Raw genomic sequence first — 13,072 nt, 5'->3', positions numbered from 1 at the left:
AAACAATAACAATGTTCAAGTAAATAAAGACAAAAACTTTGGCACCTAAACAGCAGCTCTTATAAATACAAACTATACAATTTCATATCTCTTTAACAAATTACTTTTTATCATTCTTTTAAACAAATTAATTGAACCAGCATTTTTACAATCACTATCCAATTTATTACATAATCGTATTCCTTGGACCGAAGTACATCTGTCCTTTAAATTTGTTCGAATTTTAAGTTTTACAAACATTTCCAATCCCTTGAGATTATAACTTTCTCTCTTAACAATATTTGATTGGAAGTTTAAAGGCAATACGTTTTTATGAGCCTTATACATAACCTGTAAAATATTATAATCAACCAACTCATAAAACTTTAATAATTTCAACTGATAAAATATTTGATGGGTGACTGTAATGTTTTCTGGTGATAATTCTTACAGCTCTTCTGCAAAATAAAGATGGGATTTGTTTTACATGCTTTACCCCAGGTTTCAATACAATATATCAAGTGTGGAACAATTATTGCATTATATAATRTAAACAGAGCTTTATCATTAAATAAGTTCTTTACTTTGTACAATACTGCAATGGATTTGGCTATTTTTGTTCTTAAATGATTTATGTGAGGTCTCCATGTCAGCTTCTCATCTATGATGACACCCAGAAACTTCACTTCACTGACTCTACAGATCTCAATACCATCGATTCCAAATGAAATATAAACATATACTTATTATACTAAGGTCAATCAACTTTTAGTCTTGTGTTAAGAAAGTACAAAGAGGCTGTAAAAATTTATYAACAACAGACCTCTGATACCCTGAATCAAACATCACAAATACTGGACATGTGGACAGAAAATCTTACTGAGATAAACATGTGACTCTCTCTGACAGTGCAAAACCAACGAAGGGAGAAAATCCTCTCCTGAGGTCAGACATTATACCAAAAAAATACTTAAATCATTCAGATTGGTGAGAAATAACTCCTAATATACAACTTGCTTTATGTGGGAGAGGGCTGGCAGAAACTCAGCATTCTGAAACACTCAACATCAGTATTAGTAAAACCTACAGGGTAAAATAATTTAGCATCTAATAAAACCCTCCAAAGTCCTGTTATGTTGACTCACATGTGGTTGAAGCGGCTGATTTACWCTGAGGTTCACTGCAGAGTTCCTTTTAAACACTGACTCTCTTCAGTCTGAGCATTTACTTACCCTCAGTCTGCGATGAAGAGTTTTAATCTCTTTTTCCATGTCGTGCTTCTGATCTTGCAGCTTTTTCACAGAATCTGAAATATAAAAGAAATACACAACAAAAAATGCAGGTTGCTGACAAAAGACAACAATAAAACAGAATCAATGGGTCACGTGGTGACGTCAGGATGTCTCACATAGTTAACAGGGGCCGACATCCATTGGATTAGCTTTACTTTTTTAATAATTTAAAATCGATTTTGGGACATTTTAAATCAGTTCTGAATCTTTATAAATGAGAATCATGATTCTGATGTGAATCAGTTTTTTGGTGCACCACTAATCAATACTGTATTTAAAGTCTTTAGAAGAATTTAGTTCTTTTAGGACATAAAATATCTGTTACCCATTAGGTTTCTTAAATTACATAAATACTAGATGAACAAAAAGACAGTTTTTAACAGACACCAAAACTTAATGAAGGTGCTGCAGAACGTAAAAGAAATAAATCWAATTCTTGATTTAATTGCTTGCATTAATTAGATGCCGTTAATGAGCGACAATGAGTTGAGGTTATTGCAGTCACCAAGTCTTTCTCACTGTTTWGTTTGTACTGGTTCAGTTTATTACAGTAAAGAGGCAAATGTTTATATGTAGCTCTGTGTGTTTTCACTGAACAGTTCCATGATGTGGGCGGAGCCTCTTCTTAAAGACCGTATCTCACAGAGATGTGACGGTTTCAGACTAGTTGGCAAWCCAAAATGTTTCTGTTTGAGTACGKTCTGAGTAATCAGCAGTTGGTAAAGCAGCAGTGTTGCTCCTATGGCAGCRCAGCAGCTTAGTGGTTAGAAATGTTGCCTCGCAGCAAGAAKGTCCTGGGTTCGGGCCCCTGGTTGTGCCTAGGGACTTGTATGTGTGTGTAGTTTGCATGTTGTCCTCATGTTTGTGTTTGTTTTTACAGAGTACTCTGGTTCCCTCCCACAGCCCAAACACATGCATGTTTAGGCTGCTTTCAGTCCCTCTAAAGGCCGTGCAGCACGAGGTGTTTGAGGTTTGAGGACCACTGCTTTAGACAGCGGTTTGTGTTTTTTAACAGTGATCTCTAGACCAGGGTTTCTGGTGCAAATTAAAATATATTTCTGCAATATAAAATATATTTCAATATAATATAACTGCAATATAAAATATATTTCTGCAACTGCATTTGATAATGTTTTGAACTTTTAAAATATTGCATGATAAAAACAGAAGCTGCACTTCATATTAGTGAAAAACTTTGGCATTTTTTGATGGGTTACCTTCGTTTTTGCTTCTACTTTTAATTTAAAATRAGTTTCCATTCTCGGCAGGTTTCTAAGGTTCTTCTTCTACATATTTAAAAAGTTGTTAAAACATCTGAGTGGCGCACTACTGTGGTGAGAAAGTGTATTGCACCTTATTCAAAAACAATGCGGTCCCACGGCCCTCTGCGGCCCAAAGTTAAAAACTGTTGTTCTTTTGAGGCCCTCAAGGTGGCGCTCGCGGCTCACAGGTTAAGAATCTCTGCTCTAGATGATCACTGCCYACCTGCACCGTTTGACACAGGTGTAAAGACGTAAAACTAAAAGTCTGGACATTACTTCACGCTTGCACTAACTTGTGTTTCCGTGCTCACTTACTCTCAAGGTCTGAGATGATGAGGTTGTCATGGAGTTTAAGAGCTCGGTGCTGCTCCACTTCATCCTCCAGCTCAAAGATGGTTTCCTTCATGTCTGCGATCTCAGTGTCTTTCTCCTGCAGCTCCAATGTCTGCTTTTCCAGAGCGCGCTCCTGCTCCGCGATCCTCTGCTGCGCCTGGTCCTGGAAGTCTCTGTACTCCCTGTTCAGCTGCAGAGCACAGAACCAAACATGTCCTTCATTAAAACCTTTACTATAGCTTCAGAACATGATAAGTTAACTTCCAGCCTTCAGGTTGTACCTTGCTGAAGGTCTCCTGCAGCTGGTTAAGCTCTATATGCACTTGTTCTAGCTCCTCCTGCAGTTTTGCAGCTTTGGCTTCAGCCTCCTCCTTGCCCAGCCGCACCCCCTCCAGCAGCTGGCAGATGTCATTCTTGTCTCCCGCGGTGTGAAGAGAGTACAGCTCGGCCACCCTCTGCCTCTCCTGGTCCAGCTGGGCTCTGCAGCGGTTCAGCTCGGCCTGGTCGCTGCTCACCGCCACCTTGTACTCCTCCAGCGCAGCCGCCAAGGCGGCACGGTCCTGTCTCTCCGACTCCAGGATGCGCTCCATCTGGTGGTTCCTCTCCTTCAGAGCTCCGATCATCTCTTGGGCTTCGGCRTTGTCCTGCTCGGCCATCTTCAGCGTGTTGGACAGGTGCTGCTGCACGCCCAGCAGCTGCTCCCTCTCAAAGCGAGCGTTATCTGCCAGGTCTGCGTAACGCTGCTCCAGCTCCAGATATCGACCGCTTTTGATGTCCTCTTCCAGGACATAGGATATATGATGTTCTTCCAGCAAGGAGCGCAAGTACTCAATCTGTCGGCCGTACAGCTCCAGCTTGTCGCTCTGCTGGCACAAGGAGTCCATGAGGATGACCTTCTCYTCGCCAAGCCGCTCGTTCTCTCCATTCAGCTCTTGGGTGATCTGCTGCAGGTCTGCCAGCTCCTGCAGCGTGGCCTGAAGCTCCTCAGCCGTGCTGTGCTGGTTTTCCTCCATCTGGTGGATGCGCTCCGTCAGACAAGCCACYGACACCTCGCTGGCATTGCCGCCGCTGCCCCTCCTGGAGCGCTCGGTGCTCGGAGCACACTCCGACTCAGAGGAGGAGGAAGCTCCCGAGGGGGCATCCAGGGCGTCATCACTAGAGGTGACGGCTTGGTAGACCTCGCTGGATTCACTGTCCAGGTTGTCTGCCGAGCCGCCGTGCTGGTGTCCTGTGAGCAGATCCTCTAGAGAGCCGGGGGCGGAGCCTTCTACCGATGATGTCAGCGTACCTGTGCAGCCACCGTCGCTGTGTGCGCTGCTGGTTGCCAGGTCTGGGCTCAGAGAAGGGTAGCTGAACAGCTTGTCTGATCCRTCCAGCCTCTGCTCCAGAGAGAAGCCCAGAGCGTTGAGCCGGTCTTTCAGCATGCGRTTCTCACTCTTGAGCAGGTTGAGCTCCTCTCTGATGGCCTGGTTCTGTTCTTGTAGGAGAATCAGGGTGGACTCTACATCAGCTGCTGTGATGGCTGAAACCTGGGGCTTCTCCACCTCTTCAACGTCTTCCTGCGAGGATGCGTCTTTACCCTCGAGGCCGAGCTGGGCCCTCATGTCCCTCAGCTCACTGCGGAGGTGAAGGATCTCCACATCTTTGCTCTTTGCCAAACCAAGCAAGTCTTTGACTTTAGCCTCCAGAGCCACCTTATCGYTGATCTGACCATCTGATTTAGACTTGCTCATCCGGCCCTCCGACTCCGCCAGGATCTGAGTCCGGGAGCGCTTTCCTGAGGCCACATCTCCTGCTCCGATTCCTGATCCCAGCTGCTTTTTAGCAGCTGCAGTCCTCGATGTCCGAAGGCGGTCTCGAGACGAGTTTGGTTCTTTGGAGGATGTTGATGTTGTACGCTTGGACAGAGAACCTATTTAGAAAAACAGTAAATTTATCATTTAAACTACTAAAGCTAAAAACCTCATTATTAGCCAGCCACAAAATAACTCCTGAACTACTGGATAGACTTTAACTCTCAGAGTAACAACTGGAAGTGCATCTACAACTTATTAACCTATAGCAGTGATTCCCAAAAATTTCACAGGTGTTTAAAACAATAAATAAAAATAGGACTGGAATATGTAGTCTTATGATTTCCACAATGTRSAAAATAGAAACGGAATCACGAAATTGACACAAAATGGAATCCAGTATAAAACACGGAATCTCACAGAATTTGCTCATTTGGGGTATTTGATGTATTTTGGACGCTGCTGTTTTCTGCACTTGCCATTACCTGGTTTAATTATTTAATTACTTATTCACTTTCAAGGCCAAGTTTTTATCTTTGTTTAATTTGTGTTAAAAAGAATAGAATGCTTGAGATTTAAAGGTTTTAGAGGGTTAAATAAATATTTTTCATTTAATAATCAGCTATTGTACATTATAGTTTTGGAGGAGAACCATTACGTTTGACTGAAGGGGTACTAGTGGTATGACAAAAAGGCTCAGGGGGTACACAAGTCTAAAAAGGTTGGGAACCACTGACCWATAGAGTCAACCCRGTCCAAGATGGCCACCACTCTCTACTGACCTTAGAAAACACAAAATTACTAACACTCAGTTTTATAGAAACTGAGTTAAAATATGCTGTTGCAGCTGGCACAGCAAATAGTCTGACCATGACATCTTGTGCTTAATGATATTATCAAGGTTTGACAAAAAACAGTGTTTTAGATTTAGAACATCTTTTGTTGAGAAATGACAGCGTTGTAGTTGTCATTTCTCAACAAAAGATGTTCTAAATCTAAAAATCTGAAACGAAAGGCTGAATGGAAAAACTCATTCCTTCCAGAAGTGCTGGATGTCTAGGGATGTCAGATACCTGATGCTGTCTTTGGCTTGTTTTCTGTGTTTCCAGCACTCCCCGCAGAAGCAGTCTTCTTGGTCTTAGTGACAGTAATACTTGATGCAGGGTTCCCTCCAGCCATAGCTGCTAAAAGATCGTCATTGCTTTTCACCTGAAAGAGAAAAATCAACGTGAGCACACACAAACCTGTAGTTTAAACTACATTCAGACAGATCAGTTGATGTATCGAGCATTGTGCGGCGAGTTCCACCTTGGACAGAGGAGCAGCGGTGATGTTTTTAGCTGAAGCCTTTCCGGTGCCAGCAGCCTCCGACTTCCCCCGATCTCCGCCGACCTTATTCGCCGCCGGCCGAACAGACTTCTTCATTCTGAGCTCTCTGATGCAGACACATTTACAGCTCGGTCTGTGGACAAAGGAAGGTAGGAGGAGGAAAGACATGCACATCAGTGTAGAAAGTGATAGCTCCAGTTTTCCATGAGAGGGGGAATTCTTTCCTTTTTTCCATGGGACTAATATTTCACTCTGTACTGAGACCACATAAACCAGCTACACACATTAAAAAAAAAACCTTCCTCGGCTATTCAAAAGTCTGGGAGGTACAGAAGGTGCTACATGTCCCCAAATTTTAATGAAACTCTCAGGTACTAACTGAAGTGTGGATGTTGATGAGATGACACGGGTTGGATGGGGCCAGACCTTTTAAAGCTTTAAAAGTATGCAATGAAATCTTAAAATTTATCCTAAAATGAACAGGAAAACAATGAAGAGAAGCTAGAACTGGGGATATGTGTTCATGTTTTTTAGTTCCTGTTAAAAGACGAGCTGCTGCGTTTTAGACAACTTGTAATTGATGCAGAGAAGATTTAACTAAACCAAGATACAAAGAATTACAATAATCCAAATGAGATGTAATGATAGTATGAATCACTTTCTCAAGGTCTTTTTCTGTGAGGTATGGCTTCACCTTAGCAATAAGTCTTAGCTGGAAAAAACTCAATTTCACCACTGAGTTTATCTGCCTGTCCAATTTGAACACATTATCAAAAATGAAACCCAAAGTTCTGACAGCAGAGCAGCTGAATGAAGCCAAAGGACCAAGATTGTCAGGAGAAMTGTCTTTACCAAAGCTGATGACTTCTGTCTTACTTTCATTTAGATTCAGGAAATTAAATTTCAGACAGATTTTTATGTAATTCAAACAGCTCAGGAGTGATTTGAATGAATTAATCAAATCTGGCTTGATAGGCAGGTAAACCTGAATGTCATCAGCAAAACAGTGAAAAGGAATCCTGTGTTTATTAAAAATGGACCCCAGAGGCAGCATATAAAGTTTAAAAAAGCAGAGGGCCTAGAATAGAGCCTTGTGGGACYYCATAAAAAAGTAATCATTAGTTGTACATTAAGAAGGGATTAACTTATGGAATCACTTCATTTTAAGATGTTTACCACAGCTAATCAACATTAGCCATCCCAAAAATGGCTTTAACTCAGCTAATTTAACAAACATTGAGCTAAAATTTGATGTGGTAGAAGGTAAGAGTGATTCATCACACACACTCTGAGAGTTACAGATTTGATCAAAATAAGACAAATTATTTTAGTTTAAAACTTGGACAATAAAGGCAGCAGGTGATATGTATTCCTTTAATGACTGCTGAGTCTTTAATTTTGTTTTCCTGCCTCAATTGCAGCAAAGTCAGAGAATAAATGATTTCAGGATAAATGCTGAACGAAAGAGAGTCCAGCGATGAACCAAAACCCCCACCAGATGGCTCTCATGTGTTTGTGACATTTATCATCTKCAAGCTGATTGGTCTTAGTGATCAACATCCTGTTGTTTCGGTTCGTCTTTGAGTTTTGCAATTTAATATTTACACTAAAAATATAAAGCAGGAAAAAAAGTCTCTAGGATTTTTTTCTGCAGTGATTCAGCCACAGACCCAAATAAGGAAAAATAAATTCCTTCACAAATCAAACTGAACAGTAGAAGTATAAAAAGGCTTTTCAGCTCATTCTGCCAAGACAAGAGTTTAATACAATGCTTGTGCAAATCACTCAAAATAATCGTAGTTTAGTTTAAAATCCAGAAAATCCCAAAAAAATTCTAAAAACAGATTAAACTGAGCAGATTCTTAAGCGAGCCATTTTGCTGGGCTGTCTATTTAAATAGAAACAGATTATTCTCTCATAGAACCTGGACAATGGAATTTCAATTTCCACATTAAACTCATTTATTTTCTCATTTGGTAACAAACAAGGTGTTGATTTTGGCTTGAGGTATATAAAAAAAAAGGTTTGTGTAAAACAGCAAATAAGCCATAACACGATAACAAGATAAATCGATTTGAGGCACAGCCAGACACAAAGTATTTCAACACGAACTTGGATGAGCGAGAGTTTTCTTAAGATGAAAAGCTCAAGCTCAAAAGATTTATTGGACACAGGAAACCTGAGTGYAATCTTATTCTGAGGAAATGGTCAGTTGTTTCCCCTCAGTAAAAAAAAAACAAAAAACAAAAAAACAGCTGTTTGGATATGTACATAAATATATTCAAATATAATTAAACACAAGCAGTGAACACGGCTTTAAACGGAAAACTCAGAGGGTGAGCAACATACTTCAACAGGACCACAAAGGCTTAGATAATCCTGAGTGTAAATCTGTTTTGAACTTTCAAAAGATTAAAGCACAAAATGAAAATAAATACACATTTTTTTTCTGGAACATTATTTCCATTAAAGATTTCCAAAGAAATTCTTAAGTAACATGGAATCAGTTTAGACTTTTACAGCTGGTAAGGATGCTATTAAAAAACCTTTTAAACATCACAAACATTATGTCAAACTGCAAAAGTGAACATTTTAAAAGGCTGCACAAATAAARAAGTAATTCCCACATGTTTTTAAAAAGAAATTATCAACTTCTGCAACTGTAGATCTGGTCATGGTATGAGTTGCAAGTGAGTTGTTTACTGAAATAATACAACATTCCATCCATCCATCCATCCATCCATCCATCCATCCATCCATCCTCTATAGCCGCTTCTTCCTTTCAGGGGCACTGGTGCTCATATCCAGCAGTCACAGTGTGAGGGGCGGGGTACACCCTGGACAGGTCCATCAAAGGGCCACACATAGAGACAAACAACCATTCACTCTCTCACTCACACCTAGGGACAATTTAGACTTACCACTTARCCTAACAGTCATGTTTTTGGTCTGTGGGAGGAACCCAGAGTACCCAGAGAAAACCCACGCATGCACAGAGAGAACATGTAAACTCTACGCAGAAAGGTCTGCGGGCCAGGATTTGATCCGGTGACCTTCTTGCTGAGAGGCATCAGCTCTCCCAACCGAGCCACCAATATTATATTATATTACAATATAATTTCCAGTCCAACTTTATTTGTAAAGCACTTTTTGTACCATAGCAGACCAAAGTGCTGTACAGAATCAACATTCCAACACAACTCATACAAAAACAAACTCAATCAAAATTAAGATAAGAATAAAAAAAACACAGAAAAAATAAAAGCAGGAAATAAAAAACAAAGTTAAAAACAAGGAATAAAAAACAATCAAATGCCTAAAACCTAATTTAAAATCTACAATAAAAAATTCTACAAATTATATCTAGTATAAATGAACAACACAACCCCTCACACCGTGTCAAAAGACAAAGTAAACAATTGAGTTTTAATACAAGTTTTAAAAACAGCCAGTGAAGAAGACTGTCTAAGTTGGAGAGGTAGCTCTTTCTAAAGTTTAGGAGCTGCTGCAGCACAAGATCGATCCCGCTTGAGTTTAAGTCTGGCTTTAGGGACCCAGCTGATCAGCTGATCTGAGGGATGGGGGGTGGGGGGGGAGGGATTGTACAGCAGAAGATCAGACAAGTATGGTGGGGCAAGGCCATTCAAAGATTTAAAAACAAATAAACATATTTTTAAATGGGTCCTAAAAGGCACAGGCAGCCAGAGAAGTGAAGCTAAAATGGGATAAATGTGCTCATACGTATTTACGTGTGTCAGTTAAAAGCCTCTCTGCAGCATGTTGGACCCTCTGCAGTTGGGCAATGGAGGACCCACTAAGCCCCAGATAATATCCATTACAGTAATCCAGCYGGGTGGTGACAAAAGGCATGAATCACTGTCTCAAAATGTCTTTTTGAAATGATGGGTTTTATTTTGGCTAGCTGCCTCAAATGATAAAAACTCCTTCTAACAACTGACCTAATGTGGCTGTCTAATTTAAGTTCACKATCTATTTCATCTCCCAAATTCCTCACTAACAATTTGTTGCATTGAGTCAAGGAACMTAGATCTACAGGGGAGAGTGGCCAGTTGGGTATTTTTGCCGTAATTGTACTCATTGCAATGTCAAAAATGTAAAGTAAAACATTCACAGAGTAAGAAATAAAGTCAGCACATTATTGTTTTCATAATAGTTAACATGTCCTTAAAAATATCAATTGTTCATTCAGTTTATTTGATCTATAAAAGTTAAAATTCACAACAAAAGTTACCTCATAGCAAACAGGGCCAAATGACAACCAAATGTTTTCAGTCCAATTTAATCAACTTCATTTTGATACAGTTGAACTCAGTTCATAATCATACAGTAAAATCTGCATAAAAGCTCAGATGTGAAGTTTTTCTTTCTACAAAAGTTAAAGCATCGATTGCACTGAGCTCATACTTCGTCCTGACCTGTAACAGCAGGTGACAGTGTGGAGATGTGAGTGTTTTAGCTGCTCGTTTTCAACCGCCCACAACTGGGACCTGAGTTTGCTGACRGCAAACTGACAGCTAAACAGCAACAGTGTGAAATGAACAAGAAGCACATGAGACACAAAAAAGAGAAGTTTAGAAATGATTGAGAGTTTAAACAGAAAAACAAAAGCTCTACTGAAGTGATGGTGAAAAGTATTTTTGRGAAAAAGCCTGAGAAATACTGTATTTCCAACCACACTGAGGAGCTTGTGGGAGGTTACGTTAAAGTCCTGTGTTGTTCTTACAGATTGGAAAAACAAATAGTAACTACAATTGTGTTATTTTGTTCTCTTTCATCTTCTTCTTTTTTTGTCAGCTGTTTAAACTAATTCTTAGTATACAYGTTTTCTGTTTGGTGTCATGTCTACTGCTATCATTGTCCAAAATGCAAAAAATAGAACTCACTTGCACAATTATTATTATTACATTTAAAAGCATCAAGCCAATCCTACTACTAAACACTACAAATTTAAAGACCTAGCATTATTTAAAGAAATGTGCGTCACACTCACTGCCTTTCATGAATGAGAAAAATTATAGCAGTTTTTGTCAAATCCTATAAATGATTTCATGCACAACATCCTGCAATACTGCAAGATCTTCCAAAATGWGTCATGACTGCTGGTTACTGCCATATGTGAGCTCAGTATCTGTAATACTGACAGAGTTATAGCCATTCTGTGTTGATTAAGCCTGATCAGATGAGGCAGCCATCTTGAATTGAGCAGGCTCCAAAAATTAAATCGATTATAAATGATAATGCTATTGACTACTTCCTGAGAGTTTCATTAAAGTAGCTTATTTCTTGTGTCACTTAATACAACTAAACCCTATTCTTGTTTGTTTTTCACAACTTTCATGTGTTTTTGTGCATCTAAGTGTAATTTTTGGCAGCTCTTAGYGAGTTCTTGTTGCGCAGGGCGTTTTTCTTTTTCCAATGACTTGTGCACGGAGCAACGAGCCAGCTTTCTGAATACCTGAATGTGTGTCAAAGCAGATGTCTGAAATGGAGAACACTAACTGGAGCACAGGCCTTTTCATCAGGTCTGAAGAGACGTGGGAGCTATTGCTGGGGACTGACAGAGCAGCTAAATGGGTCAGTCAGCAGCCTTTTCTTACCTTCTACTCTGACAAATAAAGACTCAGTGTGATGTGTTTGTATCCTGTTTAATTGAACCTATTTGTTCATACACACTTCACTTTTATTTGTCTCAGTTTGGGCCACTCATTTTATCCTCATTACTTTGGATCGTATACAGATCTGCAAATTACAATATCAGAAACGACTTGCTGTGTCAAAAATAAAACTGTCTTTGTGACTCCATGAAGGCAGACTGTAACATTTAAATATACATTTTATTCTTAATAGCTGGAAAAATACAGGATTTTATTATTAATTTGCTTTGAATTATTTTCTATGTGTGTATCATCTATGCTAAAACTAATCACTAAAAACAGATCATAGCTGAGACTGAAAACTAAATCATATTCTGCCAAGTAAACGCATAAGACCCGTGATAAAACTTTGTTACTGTTAGAATCAGCTCTGTTTGTTAGTACAATATCTCCTGAACCACTGAACAGAAATTAATCAAACTTCCAGTAAGTAATAATTAGCTACCTCTACAGCTGGTTAACTTTTAGAGTCAACCCATGTAAAGATGGCGGCCACAGATAAATGGTCTACACAAAAACAAATATACCTCAGTGAATTTTACATATACTGAGTTGTTATATTGTTGCACAYATGCCCAGTCATGTGAGATCTCACAATATCACATGATTGTGCATATTTTATTTTTAAAAGGTCACAAATCATGCTTTTAAATCCTTTTTCATGTCTAAATCATTCACTTATGGTCTATTTAAAATATAACTGCAGTACTTTGGTCTTAATTCCTCATTTTTAACTTCATCACTTTTTAACATTAGACAATCTTAGTCTAAAAGACTGGAACACTAGCCTTTAATTAAAAATGTTGTTGTTTTCACCTGAGAACAATGTGTCAAAGCTGTAACTTTTCAGACATCTAAAGCATGTTGTTGTGAGCTAACACTCAACCTGATTCAAATTAGACCTACAGTACTCGATCCAAGAATTAATGAAAGCAATGGATCTGGTTCAAGGCTCCCCATAAGAACAAGGGAGCACAGTGTTTTTCCTTAAGAAAAGCATGGGACTGAGGGGGAAACACAAAGAATAAACAGCCGGGTAGAGAAGGCGGAGGGGGTAATAGCGATCTTGTAAATACCCCTTTCCCTGCTCCCCTCCCTTTTCTCATGCTTTCACTGCGGGGAGGCATGTCCTTGCCAAAACATTGACTTCCTGCAATGGCGTCTCCCATAAAAAGAAAATAAAATTCAAGAGTCAACTAGACAAGGGTGACTGTTCAAGGACGAGGAGGCACTGTACTGCCTGAGACAGAGCAGACACAGTCAAGCTTTCATTAGGCATGGTCGCAATGCAGTTTATCTAAGTTTGAAAATGTAGCCTTCAGTCACATGACCTCCACCATCAGTGTTTTACTGTCTTGCTGCWAAACTTTAAAGGTGTCAAACAAAGGCCCTGTTAACATAATTATGTT

The 13,072-nt window shown here is 39.6% G+C and overlaps 1 protein-coding gene across 2 annotated transcripts in view; it reads right to left on the bottom strand.

Annotated features, from left to right (window-relative positions):
• Positions 1-13,072, bottom strand: part of specc1la (sperm antigen with calponin homology and coiled-coil domains 1-like a) — a 39,010-nt gene that overhangs the window by 21,534 nt on the left and 4,404 nt on the right. For both annotated transcript variants that reach the window (XM_014022403.1, XM_014022404.1), the window contains exons 2-6: positions 5,968-6,121; positions 5,733-5,868; positions 3,148-4,778; positions 2,849-3,056; positions 1,212-1,285 (exon numbers count right to left, since the gene is read on the bottom strand). In XM_014022403.1, coding sequence (XP_013877857.1) covers positions 1,212-1,285; positions 2,849-3,056; positions 3,148-4,778; positions 5,733-5,868; positions 5,968-6,084 — 2,166 coding nt within the window. In that variant the 5' untranslated portion in view covers positions 6,085-6,121. The remainder of the gene's footprint in view (positions 1-1,211; positions 1,286-2,848; positions 3,057-3,147; positions 4,779-5,732; positions 5,869-5,967; positions 6,122-13,072) is intronic.

The sequence above is a fragment of the Austrofundulus limnaeus genome, unplaced genomic scaffold (genome assembly GCF_001266775.1).
Source record: "Austrofundulus limnaeus strain Quisiro unplaced genomic scaffold, Austrofundulus_limnaeus-1.0 Scaffold328, whole genome shotgun sequence".
NCBI lineage: Eukaryota > Metazoa > Chordata > Actinopteri > Cyprinodontiformes > Rivulidae > Austrofundulus > Austrofundulus limnaeus.
Note: the sequence above shows the minus strand (reverse complement) of the source record. Positions and strands in the feature narration are given on the sequence as shown.